Source organism: Mus caroli, unplaced genomic scaffold (assembly GCF_978045245.1).
Source record: "Mus caroli unplaced genomic scaffold, Mus_caroli_1 scaffold_20, whole genome shotgun sequence".
Taxonomy (NCBI): domain Eukaryota; kingdom Metazoa; phylum Chordata; class Mammalia; order Rodentia; family Muridae; genus Mus; species Mus caroli.
Genome location: NW_028227275.1, coordinates 53,857,798 through 53,880,758, shown reverse-complemented (window position 1 = coordinate 53,880,758; position 22,961 = coordinate 53,857,798). Strand labels below are relative to the sequence as shown.

General features: G+C 40.5%; 1 protein-coding gene and 1 pseudogene across 2 annotated transcripts in view; both read right to left on the bottom strand.

Moving 5' to 3' along the window:
* The window catches only part of LOC147000185 (solute carrier family 22 member 19-like), a 37,746-nt gene extending 15,242 nt beyond the window's left edge, over positions 1 to 22,504 (bottom strand). For both annotated transcript variants that reach the window (XM_085833937.1, XM_085833938.1), the window contains exons 1-2: positions 22,100 to 22,504; positions 20,947 to 21,050 (exon numbers count right to left, since the gene is read on the bottom strand). In XM_085833937.1, the coding sequence (XP_085690063.1) occupies positions 20,947 to 21,050; positions 22,100 to 22,501 (506 nt within the window). In that variant the 5' untranslated portion in view covers positions 22,502 to 22,504. The remainder of the gene's footprint in view (positions 1 to 20,946; positions 21,051 to 22,099) is intronic.
* LOC147000186 (zinc finger protein 280B-like) lies at positions 8,548 to 9,931 on the bottom strand (annotated as a pseudogene).
* Positions 22,505 to 22,961: the final 457 nt, after the last annotated feature.

Sequence of the window (22,961 nt, the reverse complement as noted above, 5' to 3'; positions counted from 1 at the left end):
GGTCAACGTGCTGAGAATAAGCTACTGTTCAATATTCAGTCATAAATGGGATGTCTATATCACCCTGTCAGGGAACACTGTGAAAGTGAGAGCAGAGAAAAGATCAAGGGCAGTGGAAGGGCTAAGATGATGTGTAGTGTTGTCTTCTTGACCTCGAATGGCTAATGCATTTTAAATTCTCAGCATCTATATATAAGACCTGCATGAGAGTAGACCATCAACTTCCATAATGGAGAGTAGAGAAGTTCATGAAACCCTGCCTCTCCTTGAGGATTTACAGGTAGTTGCTATTGCTAACGAGGAAAGGCTCACACATTTCTCCTGAGGATGTATTAATAGTTGCTGGGAGACATGAGATAGCCATGTGTTAAGTTGCCCAAGCTATTGTAATTAAATCTTCACAATTCATAATGATTCTGTAAGAAAGTTTAATTAAAGTTTCTTGATGAGAGAGAGATTAATTATTAAAGTAGGAATGTGGCACCACCCACAGAGGATCAGGCCCTTTTACATCAATCCCTGATCAAGAAAAGGCCCTATATACTTACCTATGGGTGAATCTAATAGAGGCATATTCTAACTTTAGAGTCCCTCTTCTCAGATAACCTTAGCTTTTTGTCAACTTAAAAACTTCAATAACAAAAAATAATCGGCATAGAATTCAAGGAACAAAATGAAGTAAAACAGAAGTGAGTTTAATTTTTTGAATGAAACATTCTTTTACAGTGTTTTCTGTCACCTGGCATCTTGGGCACTAACTTCTACAAACTTATCAAGTTTGTGTTTCCTTTGTGTCATAGTCAGTTCTCATAGCTCACCTCCAAGTTTATGGCATCTCCAGAATTCTTTATTCTGTTTACGCATGCAGCTTTTTTAAGTTCCTTTAAGCTCTTCTGGGGTTTGTTGACCATAATCAGCCATCGAGCTGACTCTGACAACCACCTGCTCAAGACATTGGGTATAAGATAATTCTCAATTCCCTTATACTTTTAAAAACCACATTTATCATTTTACAAGTGGCATGCATCCTTGAACAATTATATCCTTTAATACCTACTATTCATTCAATTATATTAATAAATATAATCTAGCACTGTCTGGACCTTCACTAGGAAAATGGGAAAGAACTCATGCATGCCTTATGCTTGCACTCCCAAAGTGCAGACTCGAAGTCATGTTGGTCTGGGCGCTCTTACTTGAATATATATTTACATAGGGTTCACAGAACTGCAACATGAGGGACACTTGAATACACATTTTCCAAATCCCTTGGTAAGGTAAACATTTATACTTTATTTGTTCTTATACTAAAAATGAACTGAAGGAGGAAAAATACTGAACTCTTCCTGAACTCTTCAACTCAGAGTCCTCCTACCCCTCCCATCTGGAGATTGTTCCCGGAACACTCCTGAACTTCTCACCCCAGAGTACATTCCTGAACTCTTCACCCCAGGGTCCGACCCCCTCCCAAATGAAAACTGTTCCAAGAACATTTTTTAGATAAGGGTCTCCTGGAACAAACCTAGTCCAACCTCTCCCAACTGAGGACTGTGCCAGGAACATTTTTGAGATAAGGGTTTGAACAAACCTCAGAATGTTCCAATAGATCGGGTACATTGCCAAAATATAGGACACGACCCCTTGGAAAAACCCTTGGCAAAAACAAGCCCCTTGGAAAAACCCTTGGCAAAACCCCTTAATGACGCAAACTTGTACTTTCCCTGCCCTGCTTCCCCCCTTGCCTTTTTCCTATATAAGCCTGAGAAAAATTTGGGTCGTCTTTGAATCTCCTCTGCACCAAGCTTGGTGTATGAGTTTCGGCCCCAGAGCTCTGGTTCATGTGCTTGCTTGTTGCTGCTTTATTAAATCTTCCTTCCTATACTCTGAGTTCGGTCTCAGTGTCTTCTTGGGTTCGCGGCTGTCCCGAGACTTGAGTGAGGGTCTCCCTTTGGGGGTCTTTCAGAACCACTGAATAAAGTGCAGTCATTGTTGCTCCTAGCAATCAATGCTTTCTGGCCACAAAAGCAAGCTAACACAATCTTCACTTCTAATCTATAAAACGGGAATGGCAGCTTCATAATTTTGATGGCTATGTTGTAAGAATAAAGTGTATGGAAGAACCTGATGGAGGGTTCTCCCTCTTCTCTGTATGAACTCATCTCACTATATTAAGCATATGTAAGCATTTTCTAGTCCTTCCTAATAAATATATGCCTCCTCTGTTGATATAGCACATCTTGTCTTTTTTTTTTTTTTTTAAAGTGGAAAGCAAGGGAATCCAAAGAGCCAGTGGGAGAACTGGGCCATTCTGCCTACCACTTTAAACTAGAGAAGTCATGATTTTCTTTCATTAAACAGTTGTAAATATAAACTTAACTTGCCTTTTATTTAATATCAAAGTCACCATAATTTTCAACACATTTCTTTTTGTTTGCAAAGTCACTCATAGAAATACAAGCTACAACAGAGGCAGTCTGATCTTGAAGTGTTTATTACTGCCTGGATAATTTAGACTTAGTAGCAAGGACATTGCAGGAAGATGGAGAACATTCTGGTAAAGATTAATTACTAATTTCTGTCTTTGTGTGTGTATGTGTGTGTGTGTGTGTGTTTTCTCTAGTAAATATAAATAAACTGTGCATGGTAAAATTTGAACATCAATTAGTATACATTCTTTTTGCTGTAAATATGCCAAATTCAAGTGAAGAAAATATGGAACTCACAGATAAGTAGGATTTTCAAATAAGAATGAATGCTTGTCAGAGAATGCAGGTCTTTTACTCAACATACATATGATTATGATTTTTGTAAAACTACTTATTGCTTATCTTAAATTCAAGTTGAATCCAACTTTCTCACTTTTATATGACAGAGATACTTGTCATCTTGTCATATAAATACAAAGAGGAGTGAACACTGTCTTGCGTGGACCAAGGACAAATGCATTTCTTATGTCCTGCCTCCATGTTAATTGTCATTCCTGGATTCCATAACCCAGAGCAGGAAAGAAGGCTCATACCTTGTGGGAATAAGGAGAAAGAGCATTGGAACAGAAAGAGCCAGCTGGAGATGCTGCCAGTTTCGAAAAGCAAAAGCCAGGCCTCCCAACAGTATTTGTCCAACTCCTGTGGCAATAAATATCAGTGCCATTACCAGAGCTTGAAACTTAGGACTTGTCCATTCTGATACTGAAAGAAAAGAAAATGAAGTTTGACTTCTAAGAACGTTGGGAAGGATACCCAGGTTCGACCCAAAGCTTATACAATGCTCATCACAAGCTTTGACTTTCTGAGCGTCTCTCACCTCCCAGGTCTCTGGAACATTCTAGAGGGCTTCACACCTCCTGGCTCCCGAGGTTGCCTGTTTCCATTCTTTCTGCTGGCCCTCAGGGCTTCAGTCCTTTTCTCTCACCTAATACCAGACCAGGTTCCCCTCTCTCCCCCTTCCCCACCCCCCATCCACTTTCCCTCCCAGGTCCCTCCTTCCCTCCCCACTTGTGATTGCTTTCTTCTCTCTCCCAAGTGGGACTGAGGCATCCTCACTTGGGCCCTTCAGCTTGTTGACCTTTTTGAGTTCTGTGACTGTATCTTGAGTATTCTGTACTTTTTTTTTTCTAATATCCACTTATTAGTGAGTACATAGCATGCATATCCTTTTAGGTCTGAGTTATTTCACTCAGGCAGTCTCAATTAATCTGGACTCCCAAGATCTCTCAAACACTCGACCCCCAAACAGACAGCATACACCAGCTGATATGAAGCTCCCCCCGACCCCGACACACATACAGTAGAGGACTGCCGGGTCTGTGTTCATTCAGAGATGTTGGACCTAACCCTCAGGAGACTGGAGGCCCCAGGGAGTTTAGAGGTCTGGTGGGGTGGAGGGTGGGGACATCCACGTGGAGACAGGGGGCTGGGGAGGAGGTATGGGATGTGGAACAGTCGAAGGGTGGATCAGGGCAGGGGGAATAAAATATGGAGTGTAAAAAATAAAAATAAATAAAAAAAATCTTAGGCATAAAAACCAAAGGAGAATTGATGGAGCTCTATGAATGGCATGCCATGTGAAGGCACTGTGTTGGCATCTTCTGGTGTGTGAAAATGTAGTTACTTGCATGATAGAAATGGGTGTCTATTTAATGTTTTCAGGCATATATTCCAAATTTGTATACCATAAATTGTGTTGACCATTGTCATTAGATGAATTACTATACATGGATGAAAGTATGATTTTTAGAAATCTGCTTTGAGGCAACGTAGTTCTTTTCTACCCACATTCTTAGCCTTTCCTCCCGGCCCATATCCGTTTCTTTCTAGTACCCATCAGTCCTCAGAAGCACTCTCTACCAGAGTCCCCACAGTCTCACACTTGCCTAGCATCAATAGAGGGCAACAGCAACCAAAGAACAAAACACCCACCCCACAAAGAAAAACACAACCATGAGCTACCAAGACAGTATGCCTCCAAAAGAACCCTATTGCAGTTAGGTTCTGAAAAAAGCAATACAGCTGAAGCCCCAAAAAAGGACTTCAAAATAGCAATTACAAAGATATCTAAGGACATTAAAGAACATATGAATAAATATCAAAATTAAGTCTATAAAAATTGAACAGTTAAATAAAATAATGAAAACAGAATAAGACATGACAGTAGAATTTAACAAATGAATAAAATCACTAAAGAAAATCAAAATTGGAATAAAACTGGAAATTAAATTTAGGATGTGAAATAAAAACCACAAAGGTAGCCAAGCTTGGTGGCACACCCCTTTAATCCCAGCACTTGGGAGGCAGAGGCAGGTGGATTTCTGAGTTCGAGGCCAGCCTGGTCTAAAAAGTGAGTTCCAGGACAGTCAGGGCTATATACAGAGAATCCCTGTCTCAAACAAACAAACAAACAAACAAACAAACAAACAAACAAACAAACAAAAAAACCCCCAAAACAAAAACAAAACCCCCCCACAAAGGTAAGTATTCAGATTACAAGACATGGAAGAGAGAGACTCAGGTTGAAGACAAGGAATAAGAAATGGATAGCTTAAAGGAAGTGTTAAATGTAAAAATAGCCAGGAAATCTGGGATAAAACATCTAGGAAATCTGGGACATTATAAAGGGACTAAATCTATGAGTAATATGTATAAAGGAAAGAGAGGAATCTCAAGTTGAAGGCACAGAAAATATTTCCAACAAAATCAGAGAAATGTCCCCAACTTAAAGAGAGTTGCCTAGTAAGATTCAAGAAGTATACAGTACACTAAATACACAGTACCAAAAAAAATTTCCCATGATACTTAATAGTCAAAACACTAAATGTACAAAATAAACAAAGGTTATTAAAAGTGGCTAAAGAAAAAGACTAAGTAACATAGGAAGATGGGCCCATTAGAACACACCTGACTTCTCAATGGAGAATCTAAAAGCCAGAAGGGCCTGAATGCATTTCTACAAACTTTAAGCAACCTCAGATTACTATGCCCAGTCTAGACTACTCTACCCAGCAAAACTATTAATCACAATTGATAACCACTATCAATTGACAAAACTATCAATTACAAATTGAGGAAGAAAAACATTCTGTAATAAAACCAAATTCAAACAATTTCTATCTACCAGTCCTACTCCACACAAGGTTCTAGAAGGAAACTTAACTCTGAAGAGGTTATCTACCCCGAAGAAGACACAAGGATAAATCATCCCAGAATTGTAAACCAAAATATGGGAAACCCCCCACATTGTAACAAAATAATAGAAACCAATGAACACTGCTCATTGATAACCCTTAATATTAGTGGTCTCAAGTTCCCAATAACAAGACACAGATTAACATAGTAGATTAGAAAATAGATGCCTGACTTTGGATCCTGTTTCCCTAACTGGGCTGCCTTGTTTAGCTTCAGTGGGAGAGGATGTGCCTAGTCCTGGAGCAACTTGATGTGCCAGAGTGGGTTGGTACCCAGGGGGCCCCCTTAACAGAGAAAAACGGGGAGGGGTTGGGGGAGTGCTATGTGAGGGGGGCTGTGATTGTGATGATTAAATAAATAAATTAATGAAAAAAGAAAACAGAACGCATCTTTCTGATGTGTCCAAGAAACACATCTTACCATGAAGAGTAGACATCACCTCATGGGAAAGGGACAGAAAATGCTATCACAAGCAAATGGACCTAGAGACAGACAGGTATAGCAATATCTGACCAAATAGATTTCAAACGAGAAATATTCAGGAGAGATAGGGAAGAATACTACATAGTCACTAAAGGAAAAAAAAATCCACCATGAGGATATTGCAGTTATAAATACTTGTGTAGCAAACACAGAAACAGCCTAGTTTATAAAAGAAATACTACTGTAGTTAAAATCACATATTGACCCTCACAAACTGATAGTTTGTGACCATAATAACCCAGTGTCACCAATAGTCAGGAAAAAGACTAAACAGAAAAACGTAGTTAAAAATTGTAATCAACCAAGTGGACATCTACAGGACATTTTACTCAATCACAAAATAATATACTTCCTTTTCAGTTTCTTTCACAATATGCTTTATTCCTCTAATTGCTAGTTCTTATAAACAACTTTGGCAACATCAAAATAATAACTTTTATTTGGTAAATCAAGCAACCAACTTCACAGAGTAACAAAACAGTAATCTTGATAAATATTTAATACACGTGTAAACAAAACAAAGTGACATTGCTTTAAAAATAGATGGAGCTGTCAATATAAAACAGAAAGCTTCCAGAGACTCAGCTCACTCTACTTCTTTGTGTTAGAGGCACAAAAATGGACTTAAGCTAGCTCACTTCTAAGAAAGAAACAAAACTCTTGCTAATGATTTCTTCCTCTAGTTCTGTGACTAGGAAACTTAGCTAGATTGCAGAGGGGACAAAGGAGAGGTAAGTCACTTTCCAAGAGAAGAGTAAATGGGACTTCAGAAGCAGGGGACATTTCTAGTCACTCTAAAAATCTTGATAAGCTTAATAACCACAAGTGAGGTAGCATCCATGCAGGCTTAGGAAAAGCACTGTGACAGCAGCCAGTGCAGTCTCTGCATCAGGAGGAAACAGGAATTTACTGGGTAATGGCAAGGTCAGTGGGTCACAACAGTGCAGCAGCAGGTGAGTCCGGTTGGGCAGCACAGGGGTCAGGAGAAGCAGGTAGGCAGGAGCCAGAGCCCTGGGACCTCCCTTAGCAGTAAACAACAGTTTGTTCTCCTCAGGAGCATGCTTTAGTGAAACAGAAAACTACTGCCACAGGCAGGGCTGGAGACACTCAATACAGGTCTAAGAGGGTTCTTACTTTTACCATAGACAGTATAGAAGTCTGCAGACTCATTTTATAAACAGGATTTTCCACCAGAACAAGTGGGACAAATAAACTTTCCACACCTAAAGAAAAGGTATGGGGTAAAAAGAGTGGGATGTGGAAAGAAAAAGTAAATAAAAAAATTCACCGAAAAGACCCATCAAAATAGTAAAGAGGCAGATCCCAGTCAATCAATGGTCAAGCACAGAGCAAACAAAAGATACTCACAACCTCTTGTCCCTTAGTCTTAAGAGAGAGGCCAAGGCCTGGGGATAACCTCTTCCCATTTTTTTCCATGGAATCTAGGGAAACGTCACTAAACTGAGGAAGTAAAAATGGGAACAGGGACATCTAAAGAACTTGTCCCCACTGCCTCTTTTGTTGTTAAGGAATAGGGTCTTGCTGTGTAATTTGGAACTCACGGAAGAGCCCAGGCTGACTCTGAACTCCAGATCTTCCTGCCCCAATCTCCCAAGAGCTCTTATTAAAAATCTGTGCTACCACACCCAAAAAGATAAGGTACTTTTAGAGAAAGGAGCAGGATACACGAGAGTTTTTGAGACCAGTGTCTCTAACCAGCCACACCCAGACTCCTTGAGGGGTGGGCAGCAGCAGCTGGTCACCTGGGCTGGAGGACAACTGGTGGCACCGGCCAGGCTCAAGGACACAGCCCTGGAGATTTACAGAAAGAGCTAATGCTACTGAAGTTGTTGAAGATTAATCGTCAGAGGATGCTCTACAGTTCTATGAAAAGTTGTTCCTCCATAGGCTAGTGACCAGCCAAGTAGTATGATAGGCAGGAGAAGGCAAGTCTTCATTTAGGACATATCTTGCACACAAAAGTGCTTCAAGTAAGACTCAAGCAATATTAGTGTGATCAACTTGGAAATTACACATCCAGCAAAGGGAAATTATATAGACAGTAGAACCACTTAAATAGGAGATAAGGCACAACGTGTGACTAGGGATCTGGTTCAGTGGCAAAGCCCTTGGGTTTAATCTCTAGCACCAAGGGAACGCACCAGGGCATCAAATTGCAAGCTTTACATATTCAACCACACACATGGACTGAAAAACGAAGACCCCGGAAAGGGTTTAAATTCCAGTCACCCTGGTCTGTTTTTTTGTGCTATGTCCAATATTATTGGGTGAGTTCCTATTACAGCTTGAGAGGGAACTAAGTTCAGCCCAAGCCATAAACTGGACAGATGCCATTTTCCCAAACATTTGGTGGTACTAGGTCTTATGCTCCATTTTTTTCCTTGAAGGTTAAAAACTGTAGCCAGCACTGGGAGTACTGTTGGCTGCTCTTTTCCCAGTGGCCACTGTAATGGCACATGTAAGGCATCCCAGTTCTGGAGATCTTAAGACAAAATGGACAAAGGAGGTTCTCAGTGTGGCACTCCAGCTGGAACAGGGAATCGAACTGCCGGTGGCAGCGCAGACAGGTGGTGTGGCTCTCCCAAGTGTCCCCACTCCTCTGCCTCTCGAGCTCCAAATGATGTTTGGTGTGATTCATAAATTTAACATTTTTTTTTTTAGAGCTTTTGAGCAGCTGGGGCATTTAAAGGTTGTGTGAGTTTTTTGTTCTGGCTTCCCATCTCCTTTATACTTTCCATAATAAAAGTCACTAAGTAACAGGGTCAAACTTCCTCTCTTGGGATCAAAAGTCTCTTGACTTGCTAGGCAGAGGCAGGTGGATTTCTGAGTTCGAGGCCAGCCTGGTCTACAAAGTGAGTTCCAGGACAGCCGGGGCTACACAGAGAAACCCTGTCTCGAAAAACCAAAAAAAAAAAAAAAAAAAAAAAGAAAAGTCGGCTTCCACCAACCCACTTTCCTGATGAGGGTGGACCGAGTCCTCTGAAGGAGGTGCCCCATTCACAAGACGGCTCAGAGAGTTGGGAGCATCAAAGGAAGGCGTCCTCTGTTGCACATTCGAGGTGTGGAAGGTACTGGAAAGGGGGCAAAGCTGAAGAAAGTGGTTCTACAATCTCAATACTATGTTCAGGCCTCTGTGGATTTATGGAAAAATGGCACATACAAACTCCCTTCCATTCAAATCTCCTGAAAGCTCTGCCTTTACTGGGACTATTCTCTGAACTTGAGAGTGCGACCAGAGGCGAACAACACGTTGACGAGCTACTAGGCACAAGCTGTGGTGAATTACTTTTATAATCAGACTCGAGCAAAGGCTCAATAGCAATAGGCTTATCTGTTGATTTTGATTCAGCTGGAGACGCCAGCAAGACAACCACTGCCTCTGATGTGGGGGCGGAAGGAAGGACTCCAAGGCTGCAGTCTTTGAGTCATGGTCTCTCTAAGTTGGTCATGCTTTTTTTTTTGTTTGTTTGTTTTTGTTTTAAACCGTGAACTTGGGGTGACTGTTCAAAATGTTCGAGTTGACTGGTTGGAAAGTTGAAGTTTCTCCAATAAAGATCAGCTCAGCATCTTCTTTTACATTCTCCAGCCCTACAAAGATCAGCCCGGCATCTTCATCAGCATCTTCATGGAGGACCTGAATGGGTTCTTATGAACTCTGCTGTGGTTCTGAATCGTGTTCTTCATCATCTAACATGGATGGCTGCTCCATTTCTAATGTGGTTCCTGACAAGTGTGGTCACAAGACCCACCACTTCCTCCATACACACTGCCACCGCAGATATACACTAAAACTTTTAATAACTTCAGAGAGTCCAAGTGCTGAATGGGTCTCACAAAGTGGTCCTCCCTCCTCCTCCCTAGTGGTAGAGATTGCAGGCAGGCCTTGCTGAGCCCTGTAGTGGGGTATGCAGCCTCCAGGACTTTAGGTGAGCTGAGCGCCACAGGGGCCCTCGGTGGTGGGAAAGGAATTTAAGGGGAGCAGGCCCAGTCCCGGGATGGGGGGCTTGTGGGAGAGGGGGGCGCATGTGTATGCCTGGAGCTGCCAGGAGAGGGTCCCTGGGCTCTCGGCCTACTCATGCTTACTTTCTGGAGACACGAAGAAGGCCCTCACCCGGCGTCTCCTCCTGGTCACTCCCAAAGAGGTCACCAGCACCACACCCCTGTCCTTACCTCCCAGCCAGGGCCAGCGTACCAGAGCCTCTCTGGACACCCCGGCTCATGAGGCACTGACCTGGAAGCCCCCACACCATGACCTTTTCTTTTCAGTTTCTTATGGAACCTCTACAAGATGGCCCATATACGCAGACACAAACCAAGTTTCATTAGATGCAAGAAAATTGAAAATTGTTCCTGTCTGAAAGAATTGCATCCTATCTGACCACCCTGGATTAAAGCTAGATGTCAACAACAGCAGTAACAGGAACTCTCCATACTCATAGACCCTAAATGAGTCACCACTGAATGAAAAAGTGGGTCAAGACAGACGTCAACAAGGACAATGATAGCACAGGCACTAAGATCAACAATTAATAAACGGGACCTCATGAAACTAAAAAGTTTCTGTACAGCAAAGGACACCATCTTTCAGGGAAAGTAGGAACCTACATAATGGGGAAAGATCCCGACCAATTACACATCTGATAATATCAAAATATATAAATAACTAAAAAATACACATCTGTTAATATCAAAATATATAAATAACTAAAAAATACCCTTAACAACAACAACAACAACAACAACACAACCCATTTAAATTAAGGTGCAGAACTAAGCAGAGAGTTATTTTTTTTTTTCAGGTTTGATTCTTTTTAGTTTTTTTTTTTTTTTACAGTCCAGTCATTATCCCTCTCCCAGTCTGCCCTACAACAGTTCCTCATCCTATCCCTCCTCCCCCTGTCTCCAAGAGAATGTTCCCATCCCCCCAAACCCATGCCAGGCCTCCCCACTCCCCAGGGCCTCAAGTCTCTAGAGGGTTAAGCATGTCTTCTCTCACTGAGAAATACTAGAATCTACTATAGACCTTAAGGAAACAACAAGACACAAATGCAGGTCTTCCCTAGTGTGACAGTTTTAATATTTTAAAAAAGTCTGAATATCTACCATTTTGTAACACATGAATCAACCTATTTCAATTGTCTTCCTTGTCACTCTGCAAGTGAGCTGTAGTACCACTTCTTAGTGTTCTATGTCACTGGCTTCATAACTCATCAAAACTTTCCTATCATAGTTGCTTAATGCATGCATTCATGCTAATCAATTTTCTATACCACATAGAAGAGGAAGCAATGAAAAGAGAGAGAAGAGAAGAGAGGGAAGGAGTACAGTGGGAGTGGGAGAAAGAGCTAAACCTAGAACCAGTTTCTACTTCTTCCTTTGTCTCTATATTTTAATCTAATGACATAGAATGAAGGGACTAGTTACCAAGATGTTATTTGCACACAAAGAGCAAAGGAACCAGTAGGTTCTAAGGATTGGAAAACATTTTGAAATAGTCTTGCGGATATTTAGAAAATTTGGTCTACAGACAAATGGAAAACCCAGTTTACAACTGATGTCCCGAGAAGGAACTATGGATATCATTCCTAAATTGCAGATTTATCTATGTGGTCTTCTTGTTAGAATTGTAGATGTAGCTCAGGAGAGGCCCATAGAAAAATACATGGACAAATCAGTTATCTTGACTTTTTTAAATACAAGAAACTTGTTCATCAACTACACTAAAATTCTCATAAAAGATGTGTTTATATGTATGAATTTATATGTATGAATGTGGGAATTTAAAGGAGAACACTGAGATATATGTAAAATTATGTGTATATTATACATAATATGTACCATACACGTGACTTTTTAATGTGTCCAACATAATGAGTGCTACTTTCTCTGATATAAATACCAGTGCCACTCTTCTAAAACATTACTCAAAATTCTCAGCTTAGTGGAATAAGGGATTTGGGAACTAGAAAATAGCATCTTGAGTGAGGTAACTCAGACCCAAAAGGACATGCATGCTATGTACTCACTAGTAAGTGGATATTAGCAAAAACAAACAAACAAACAAACAAACAAACAAACAAACAAACAAAAAACAACCCCAGAATACTCAAGATACAGTCCACAGAACTCTGGCAGCACACAGGCAGACATAGCACTGGAGAGGTAGCTGAGTGTTCTACACCTGGTTTGGCAGGTAGCCGAAAGAGTGGGGCCTGGACTGAGAATTTGAAACCTCAAAGTCCAGCTTCAGTGACACACTTCCTCCAACAGTGCCACACCTGCTCCAACAAGGTGACTAAGCATTCATATCTATGAGCCTATTGGGGGCATTCTTATTCAAATCCCCACAATGTGGATGTTAGTTTTCAAGCTTCCCAAATGCTTTCAATAGCACAGAGCACATAGTAAGGATTGGGGAGGAAGACAACATGTCCAAAGAAGGGAAATAGAATATACTGTTATGGAGAGACAAAGGGAAAACTATAATAAGAGGATTAAATAGACAAGGTTATAACAGAGAAAGGTAAAGAGGGAATAGGGGAAAGACAAGCAACACTAAAGGACAGTAAAAATATATGTAACCCTACTACTGTAAAAGCTCCCTAAAACACATTCATGTGTGAAAGGAATCTAGATGGAGTTATCAAATAATAGGGAGACAATGTTCAAACTAGAGAGCTCATGCCACCAAGGAAACCTCCACTGCCAAGAATGGGTTACATTTTGTTGAGTTGTTAGCAAAGGGGCCTCATGGAAGCCCCCAAACAACACAGAATTGAGAAAGAATCGAGAAAGAGCTATCAGTCTTTCAATCTTGTCCATGTCTAGGCTAGGAGAGGTTTCCTATGTTGTCAAGGATATTGGTTACTCTTCACAATGATGGTAAGACCCCATTTCTGAAGACTACACTTGCATATATCAGCGAACATGGAGAAGTCAAACTGGTGTCTAACTAGAAGGTTCATTCCTAAGGATTAGCGTTCAGGGCATTAGAAGGTTTTCCGTATGCTACCCAAGGAGAGAAGTAATCGTCACTAGCTCCTAGCTCCAAACCCTATCATCTCTGACAGGGACATGCCTGCAGGATGTGCTGGTGCAACAGTGGCACAAATATTAAGGGAGTAACCAGCTACTTTCTGATTGGATGTAAGGCCCGCTCCATGATGTGGAACTCATATCTAAGACTAGTAAAGTGGACCAGTACCCGGCAGTAGGTAGGTCAAAGGGGAATGCCTACTACTATTCTACAAAAGGTACATAGCAATGAAATGATGCCTACGGACATATTGTCAAACCCATAGATCAGTACCTTGCTTAGCCAATAGAAAGGATTTAATACAGGGACCCACAACTGGACAATAAGCAGAGTGAGAGGCTTTGGAACCCTCATTTCTATATAGGATGTTTTCATCAGACTTCTACCCTCATGGATCAAGAAGTGCTGCACTGTGGAGTCACAGTGCTCCACTGTGGTGTCATAGTGCTCAACTGTGATGACACAGTGCTCTATTGTGTTGTCACAGTGCTCAAAGGTGGTGTCTCATGCACATCTCACCACAGCTACATGGAAGGGGATGGAAAGATTGTAAGATACAGAGGGTAGGGATGACTTTAAGGAAACTGTCTTCCAGACACAACAGGATTGATGTACATATAAACTCACAGAGACTGGCAGAATGCACAACACCTGCATAAATTCAAGCCAGATAATGTTCAAGTACTAAGAGAGGCAAGTGGACACAGGCTCTTACCCCTAATCAAGATGCTTACTGCAATTTATACCCACTGGCAAGGGAAAAATAGGTTTTCTCCAAAGGAGACTCATCAAATATATTAACTGAACTACAGGGTTGGTTCCATGTCTATGAATAGTTGGCTAACACAAAATGAAATCAATGGTATTTAAAAAAGAAAAAAAAAACCAACTTTTCACTTCATTGTGCTTTGCTTGGGCATTTTTTTGGTCTAATTGGTCTTTTGCTTGTTTATTTTATTTCCATTTTTTGTGTTTTGTAAGTTTTGTTTGTGTTTATTTTTTATTTCATATTCTTGTTTGTTTTAAGAAAAATAACAGGCACAAGTCCCTTCCGGTCCACTCGAGCACCAGGGGTGCCTTGCCAGAGGAGTCTCCAGACACCCGCAAGGACCCACACAGGATTCCCCACGGGATCCTAAGACTTCTGGTGAGTGGAACACAACTTCTGCCAGGAGGAAGGTTTGAACACCAGATATCTGGGCACCTTCCCTGCAAGAATAGAGCTTGCCTGCAGAGAATACTCTGACCACTGAAACTAAGGAGAGAGCCAGCCTCCCAGGTCTGCTGATAGAGGCTAACAGAGTCACCTAAGGAACAAGCTCTAACCAGAGACCACTATAACAGCTAGCTTCAGAGATGACCAGATGGCGAAAGGCAATCGTAAGAATCTTACTAATAGAAATCAAGACCACTCACCATCACCAGAACGCAGCACTCCCACCCCACCTAGTCTTGGGCACCCCAACACAACCGAAAATCTAGACCCAGATTTAAAAGCATATCTCATGATGATGGTAGAGGACATCAAGAAGGACTTTCATAACTCACTTAAAGAAATACAGGAGAGCACTGCTAAAGAGTTACAGGCCCTTAAAGAAAAACAGGAAAACACAACCAAACAGGTAGAAGTCCTTAAAGAAAAACAGGAAAACACATCCAAACAGGTGATGGAAATAAACAAAACCATACTAGACTTAAAAAGGGAAGTAGACACAATAAAGAAAACCCAAAGTGAGGCAATGCTGGAGATAGAAACCCTAGGAAAGAAATCTGGAACCATAGATGCGAGGATCAGCAACAGAATACAAGAGATGGAAGAGAGAATCTCAGGTGCAGAAGATTCCATAGAGAACATCGGCACAACAATCAAAGAAAATACAAAATGCAAAAGGATCCTAACTCAAAACATCCAGGAAATCCAGGACACAATGAGAAGACCAAACCTACGGATAATAGGAGTTGATGAGAATGAAGATTTTCTACTTAAAGGGCCAGCAAATATCTTCAACAAAATAATAGAAGAAAACTTCCCAAAACTAAAGAAAGAGATGCCCATGAACATACAAGAAGCCTACAGAACTCCAAATAGACTGGACCAGAAAAAGAAATTCCTCCTGACATATAATAATCAGAACAACAAATGCACTAAATAAAGATAGAATGTTAAAAGCAGTAAGGGAGAAAGGTCAAGTAACATATAAAGGCAGGCCTATCAGAATTACAACAGACTTTTCACAAGAGACTATGAAAGCCAGAAGAGCCTGGACAGATGTTATACAGACACTAAGAGAACACAAATTCCAGCCCAGGCTACTATAACCAGCCAAACTCTCAATTACCATAGATGGAGAAACCAAAGTATTCCATGACAAAACCAAATTCACACATTATCTTTCCACGAATCTAGCCCTTCAAAGGATAATAATAGAAAAAAAATACAAGGACAGAAATCACACCCTAGAAAAAGCAAGAAAGTAATCCCTCTACGAACCTAAAAGAAGACTGCCAGAAGAACAGAATGCCAATTCTAACAACAAAATTAAAAGGAAGCAACAATTACTTTTCCCTAATATCTCTTAATATCAATGGACTCAATTCCCCAATAAAAAGACATAGACTAACAGACTGGCTACACAAACAGGACCCAACATTCTGCTGCTTACAGGAAACCCATCTCAGGGAAAAAGACAGACACTACCTCAGAGTGAAAGGCTGGAAAACAATTTTCCAAGCAAATGGTCTGAAGAAACAAGCTGGAGTAGCCATTCTGATATCGAATAAAATGGACTTCCAACCCAAAGTTATCAAAAAAGACAAGGAGAGACACTTCATACTCATCAAAGATAAAATCCTCCAAGAGGAACTCTCAATTCTGAATATCTATGCCCCAAATGCAAGGGCAGCCACATTCATTAAAGACACTTTAGTAAATCTCAAAGCACACATTGCACCTCACACAATAATAGTGGGAGACTTCAACACACCACATTCATCAATGGACAGATTGTGGAAACTGAAACTAAACAGGGACACAGTGAAACTAACAGAAGTTATGAATCAAATGGACTTAACAGATATCTACAGAACATTTTATCCTAAAACAAAAGCATATACCTTCTTCTCAGCACCTCACGGGACCTTCTCCAAAATTGACCATATAATCGGTCACAAAACAGGCCTCAACAGATAGAAAAATATTGAAATTGTCCCATGCATCCTATCAGACCACCATGGACTAAGGCTGATCTTCAAAAACAACATAAATAATGGAAAGCCAACATTCACGTGGAAACTGAACAACACTCTTCTCAATGACACCTTGGTCAAGGATGGAATAAAGAAAGAAATTAAAGGCTTTTTAGAGTTTAATGAAAATGAAGCTACAACATAACCAAACCTATGGGACACAATGAAAGCATTTCTAAGAGGGAAACTCATAGCTCTGAGTGCCTCCATAAAGAAACTAGATAGAGCACACACTAGCAGCTTGACAACACATCTAAAAGCTCTAGAAAAAAAGGAAGAATATTCACCGAAGAGGAATAGACGGCAGGAAATAATCAAACTCAGGGGTGAAATCAACCAAGTGGAAACAAGAAGAACTATTCAAAGAATTAACCAAATGAGGAGTTGGTTCTTTGAGAAAATCAACAAGATAGATAAACCCTTAGCTATACTCACTAGAGGGCACAGGGACATCATCCTAATTAACAAAATCAGAAATGAAAAGGGAGATATAACAACAGATCCTGATGAAATCCAAAACACCATCAGATCCTTCTACAAAAGGCTATACTCAACAAAACTGGAAAACCTGGACAAAATGGACATATTTCTGGACAGATACCAGGTACCAAAGTTAAATCAGATCAAGTTAAGGAGTTAAACAGTCCCATATCCCGTAAAGAAATAGAAGCAGTCATTAATAGTCTCCCAGTCAAAAAAAGCTCAGGACCAGATGGGTTTAGTGCAGAGTTCTACCAGACCTACAAAGAAGATCTAATTCTGGTTTTACAGAAACTATTCCCCAAAATAGAAGTAGAAGGAACTCTACCCAACTCATTCTATGAAGCCACAATTACTCTGATACCTAAACCACAGAAAGACTCAACAAAGATAGAGAACTTCAGACCAATTTCCCTTATGAATATTGATGCAAAAATACTCCATAAAATTCTCGCTAACCGAATCCAAGAACACATTAAAGCAATCATCCATCATGACCAAGTAGGTTTTATTCCAGGGATGCAGGGATGGTTTAATATACGGAAATCCATCAACGTAATCCAGTATATAAACAAACACAAAGACAAAAACCACATGATCATCTCGTTAGATGTAGAAAAAGTATTCGACAAGATCCAACACCCATTCATGATAAAAGTCTTGGTAAGATCAGGAATTCAAGGCCCATACCTAAACATGATAAAAGCAATCTACAGCAAACCAGTATCTGACGTCAAAATAAATGGTGAGAAGCTTGAAGCAATCCCACTAAAATCAGGGACTAGATAAGGCTGTCCACTCTCCCCATACCTATTCAACATTGTACTTGAAGTCCTAGGCAGAGCAATTCGACAACAAAAGGAGATCAAGGGGATACAAATTGGAAAAGATGAAGTCAAAATATCACTTTTTGCAGATGTTATGATAGTATATATAAGTGACCCTAAAAATTCCACCAGAGAACTCCTAAACCTGATAAACAGCTTCGGTGAAGTAGCTGGATATAAAATTAACTCAAACAAGTCAATGGCCTTTCTCTACACAAAGAATAAACAGGCTGAGAAAGAAATTAGGGAAACAACACCCTTCTCAATAGTCACAAATAATATAAAATATCTTGGTGTGACTCTTACTAAGGAAGTGAAAAATCTGTATGATAAGAACTTCAAGTCTCTGAAGAAAGAAATTATAGAAGATCTCAGAAGATGGAAAGATCTCCCATGCTCATGGATTGGCAGGATCAATATAGTCAAAATGACTATCTTGCCAAAAGCAATCTACAGATTCAATGCAATCCCCATCAAAATTCCATCTCAATTCTTCAACGAATTAGAAAGAGCAATCTGCAAATTCATCTGGAATAACAAAAAACCTAGGATAGCAAAAACTCTTCTCAAGGATGAAAGAACCTCTGGTGGAATCACCATGCCTGAGCTAAAGCTTTACTACAGAGCAATTGTGCTAAAAACTGCATGGTACTGGTATAGTGACAGACAAGTAGACCAATGGAATAGAATTGAAGACCCAGAAATGAAGCCACACACCTATGGTCACTTGATCTTTGACAAGGGAGCTAAAACCATCCAGAGGAAGAAAGACAGCATTTTCAACAAATGGTGCTGGCACAACTGGTTGTTATCATGTAGAAGAATGAGAATCATTCCATTCCTATCTCCTTGTACTAAGGTCAAATCTAAGTGAATCAAGGAACTTCACATAAAACCAGAGACACTGAAATTTATAGAGGAGAAAGTGGGGAATAGCCTTGAAGACATGGGCACAGGGGAAACATTCCTGAATAGAACAGCAATGGCTTGTGCTGTAAGATAGAGAATTGACAAATGGGACCTCATGAAACTGCAAAGCTTCTGCAAGGCAAAAGACACTGTCAATAAGACAAAAAGGCCACCAACAGATTGGGAAAGGATCTTTACCTATCCTAAATCAGATAGGGGACTAATATCCAATATATATAAAGAACTCAAGAAGGTGGACTCCAGAAAATCATATAACCCCATTAAAAAATGGGGCTCAGAACTGAACCAAGAATTCTCACCTGAGGAATACTGAATGGCAGAGAAGCACCTGAAAAAATGTTCAACATCTTTAATCATCAGGGAAAGGCAAATCACAACAACCCTGAGATTCTACCTCACACCAGTCAGAATGTCTAGGATCAAAAATTCAGGTGACAGCAGATGCTGGCGAGGATGTGGAGAAAGAGGAACACTCCTCCATTGTTGGTGGGTTTGCAAGCTTGTACAACCACTCTGGAAATCAGTCTGGTGGTTCCTTAGAAAATTGGACATAGTACTACCGGAGGATCCAGCAATACCTCTCCTGGGCATATATCCAGAAGATGTCCCAACCGGTAAGAAGGACACATGCTCCACTATGTTCATAGCAGCCTTATTTATAATATCCAGAAGCTGGAAAGAACCCAGATGCCCCTCAACAGAGGAATGGATACAGAAAATGTGGTATATTTCCACAATGTGGAATACTACTGAGCTATTAAAAAGAATGAATTTATGAAATTCCTAGCCAAATGGATGGACCTGGAGGGCATCATCCTGAGTGAGATAACAAAATCAGAAAGGAACTCACACAATATGTATTCACTGATAAGTGGACATTAGCCCAAAACTTAAGATACCCAAGATATAAGATACAGTTTGCTAAACACATGAAACTCAAGAAGAATGAAGACTGAAGTGTGGACACTATGCCCCTCCTTAGAATTGGGAACAGAACACCCATGGAAGGAGTTACAGTGACAATGTTTGGAGCTGTGACAAAAGAATGGACCATCTAGAGATTGCCGTATCCAGGGATCCACCCCATGATCAGCTTCCAATTGCTGACACCATTGCATACACTAGCAAGATTTTGCTGAAAGGACCCTGATATGGCTGTCTATTGTGAGACTATGCCTGCGCCTGGCAAACACAGAAGTGGATGCTCACTGTCAGCTATTGGATAGATCACAGGGCCCCCAATGGAGGAGCTGGAGAATGTACCCAAGGAGCTGAAGGGATCCACAACCTTACGGGTGGAACAACATTATTAACTAACCAGTACCCCGGAGCTCTTGACTCTAGCTGCATATGTATCAAAAGATGGCCTAGTCGACCATCACTGGAAAGAGAGGCCCATTGGACAAGCAAACTTTATATGCCCCAGTACAGGGGAAACCCAGGGCCAAAAAAAAAAAAAAAAAAAAAAAAAAACTGGGAATGGGTTGGTAGGGAAGTGGGGGGGAGGGTATGGGGGACTTTTGTGATAGCACTGGAAATGTAATTGAGGAAAAGATGTAATAAAAACTATATACATAAAAAAGAAAAACAACATAAAGGTGGATAGGCAAGGAATATCTGGGAGAAGTTAGGGAAGTGTGAAATGATCAAAATATAGTGTATGAAAAATTCTTTTCAATTAAAGGAAAAAAATCTACTTTGGCAGAAGAAAAAATAAAAACAACAGGCATATCTTCCCAGCCACACTCATTGCACCTTGCCCCACATGTCACAGGTATCAAAGGACATCTCAATGTCATGCTTGAGCAGTTAAAACTGTTACTTCTTCTATTCTCTTGTCACTATGACTTGTTAAGTCTCAGAAGCCTAGTGACCCAGATCAAGAGTGGTAATATTTCACATAACTAGTGAAATATAAGTATTTCACTAAAATATTCAAATAGGGTGAATTCTATATGGTAAAACACATTTGCTTCATTCCCATAGTGAACTCTTCTTATCTTTCTATGTCATGTTGTTTCACTTCTCTAAACCACATCTTGAATAGCTATGTCTGTGCCTACAGTATAGTTTAAATATGTAAAACACAGTACATGGACTTTTCCATTTGTGTTCAGTGATCTCTACTCTCAAAGGTACAGATACAAGAATATAATCTGCAATGAATCCTCCTTAATGAATAAACAATTTAGATGATGAAAATCCTCATATATAGAGAGAGCTGTAAAGCACAGATACTTACTTGTCTGATAAGTGGCCACCCATGATATGTCCTATAAAGATACCAGTCATGAATATAAATTTAGCCACTGAATTCAGTGCCTGAGATCCACACACCAGGTCCCACTGGAAGAGAAGAAAATCAACATGGCAGTGAAATTTGTTCCTTTTATTCAACACTAGCTCCCATTTCCACTGTACCAGCCCCCATCTTCCTCTCTAGCTTCATCATCATTTGATTTCTATCATCCAGTCTCAGCTTAAACAAACCTGTTTCCAGGAATCTTCCTGTAATTCTGTAAGTCATATTAGTGATTTTAAACCTGTACTGAAAAATTCTCGAATGGCTGGGAGTTAAACTTTAGAAGTAAAATAAAGGCAGCACATGCCTTTAATTCTAGCAGTTGGGGGTCAGAGGCAGGCAGATTTCTGAGTTTGAGGCCAGCCTGGTCTACAGAGTGAGTTCTAGAACAGCCAGAGCTACACATAGAAACCATGTCTCCAAAAAACCCAAACCAAGCCAAACCCCCCAAACCAAAAAATAAGTTCTCAAATATGGCTATATCATGCAGCAATTTGAGAGCACTGAAGGACCTTTTGTGTCAGAGGAAATCTGCCATGGCTCCTTTAGGTTTATGTTTTGTGACAATATTGGTGATGGAACCCAGGGCTTTTAGTGCTTGGGGACGTATGCTAACCGTCAGCCACATTCTAGCCATAAAAGAAGGCAGAGTGTTGGTTTTTTTGGGGGGGGTAGTGGTAAGATTTGAATCTTCAACCTAACACATGATACAGTATAGCACTGAACCACATTCCTACCCAGACACTGTAGTTTAGTATGGTCTTCCAAATATTTAAAAATTGAAATTAAAACTTAATGATACTGACTTGTCATAATGTTTATGAGACTACATATGAATTATCTGTTTAAACTGACTTGGCACAAAAGTTCCTTCCGAAATAATGGCCATTCCTATAATGAAAAAGACAAGGGGAATAAATTCATATCTTAATTTATCTTAATCAAATTAAAAATTTACTAGATGCATCCTAGTAAATGGAGAAATAACTATACTTACTAAAAAATATAAAGGCTATTCTTACAATATGTGCTCTGTTTAGGCTATTGGGAAGATCCCATCATAAAGTCTTGATGGGGAAAGGAATTGACTGACCTGGGTCACTGTGGTGGAGAGGAAGGTGCTTTGGTCATACACCCAGCCATCCACACAGGGCTCTGTGTCTGGCTCTGTTACAGTGGGGAAGGTGCCATTCAGATGAAGGAGATGCCACTGTGGTTGAATATAGCGACGGCATTTATCTGGCCTCAGGTTGGAGTCCAGTGGGATGGAGATCCTCAGGAGGTCATCTTGGCTCAGGATACTACTGCCATTATCAGACACAGTGTTATTATCGAGGATGGGGACCCAGCAGCGATGAGTAGGAATGGCTGCAGTGAAATTCTCCAAAAGAGTGTGAGGAGCCGTCAGGGCATGGCAGATTAATACAAATATCATGTGAAGAATCTGGAACCTCCCCAGGCTGCCAATCTGAATTATAAGGTCCTGAAAGGCCATCTAGGGCAATCTCTCTCTCTCTCTCTCTCTCTCTCTCTCTCTCTCTCTCTCTCTCTCTCTCTCTCTCTCTGTCTCTCTTTTTTACCAAGACACACTAAATAGATACAGAGCTGTTCTTAATGGGTCCCTCTTCTAAGTAGGTGTTAGGTAAGGAGCTGACTGCCTTAGAGTTACCAAGAGGAGTAGTCTGTCCAAGTTCTTCTGGCTTTCATAGTCTCTGGTTAAAAGTCTAGTGTAATTCTGATACGCCTGTCTTCATTTGTTACTTGACTTTTCTCCCTTACTGCTTTTAATATTCTATCTTTATTTAGTGCATTTGTTGTTCTGATTTTTATGTGTCGGGAGGAATTTCTTTTCTGGTCCAGTCTATTTGCAGTTCTGTAGGCTTCTTGTATGTTCATGGGCATCTCTTTCTTTAGGTTTGTGAAGTTTTCTTCTATAATTTTGTTGAAGATATTTG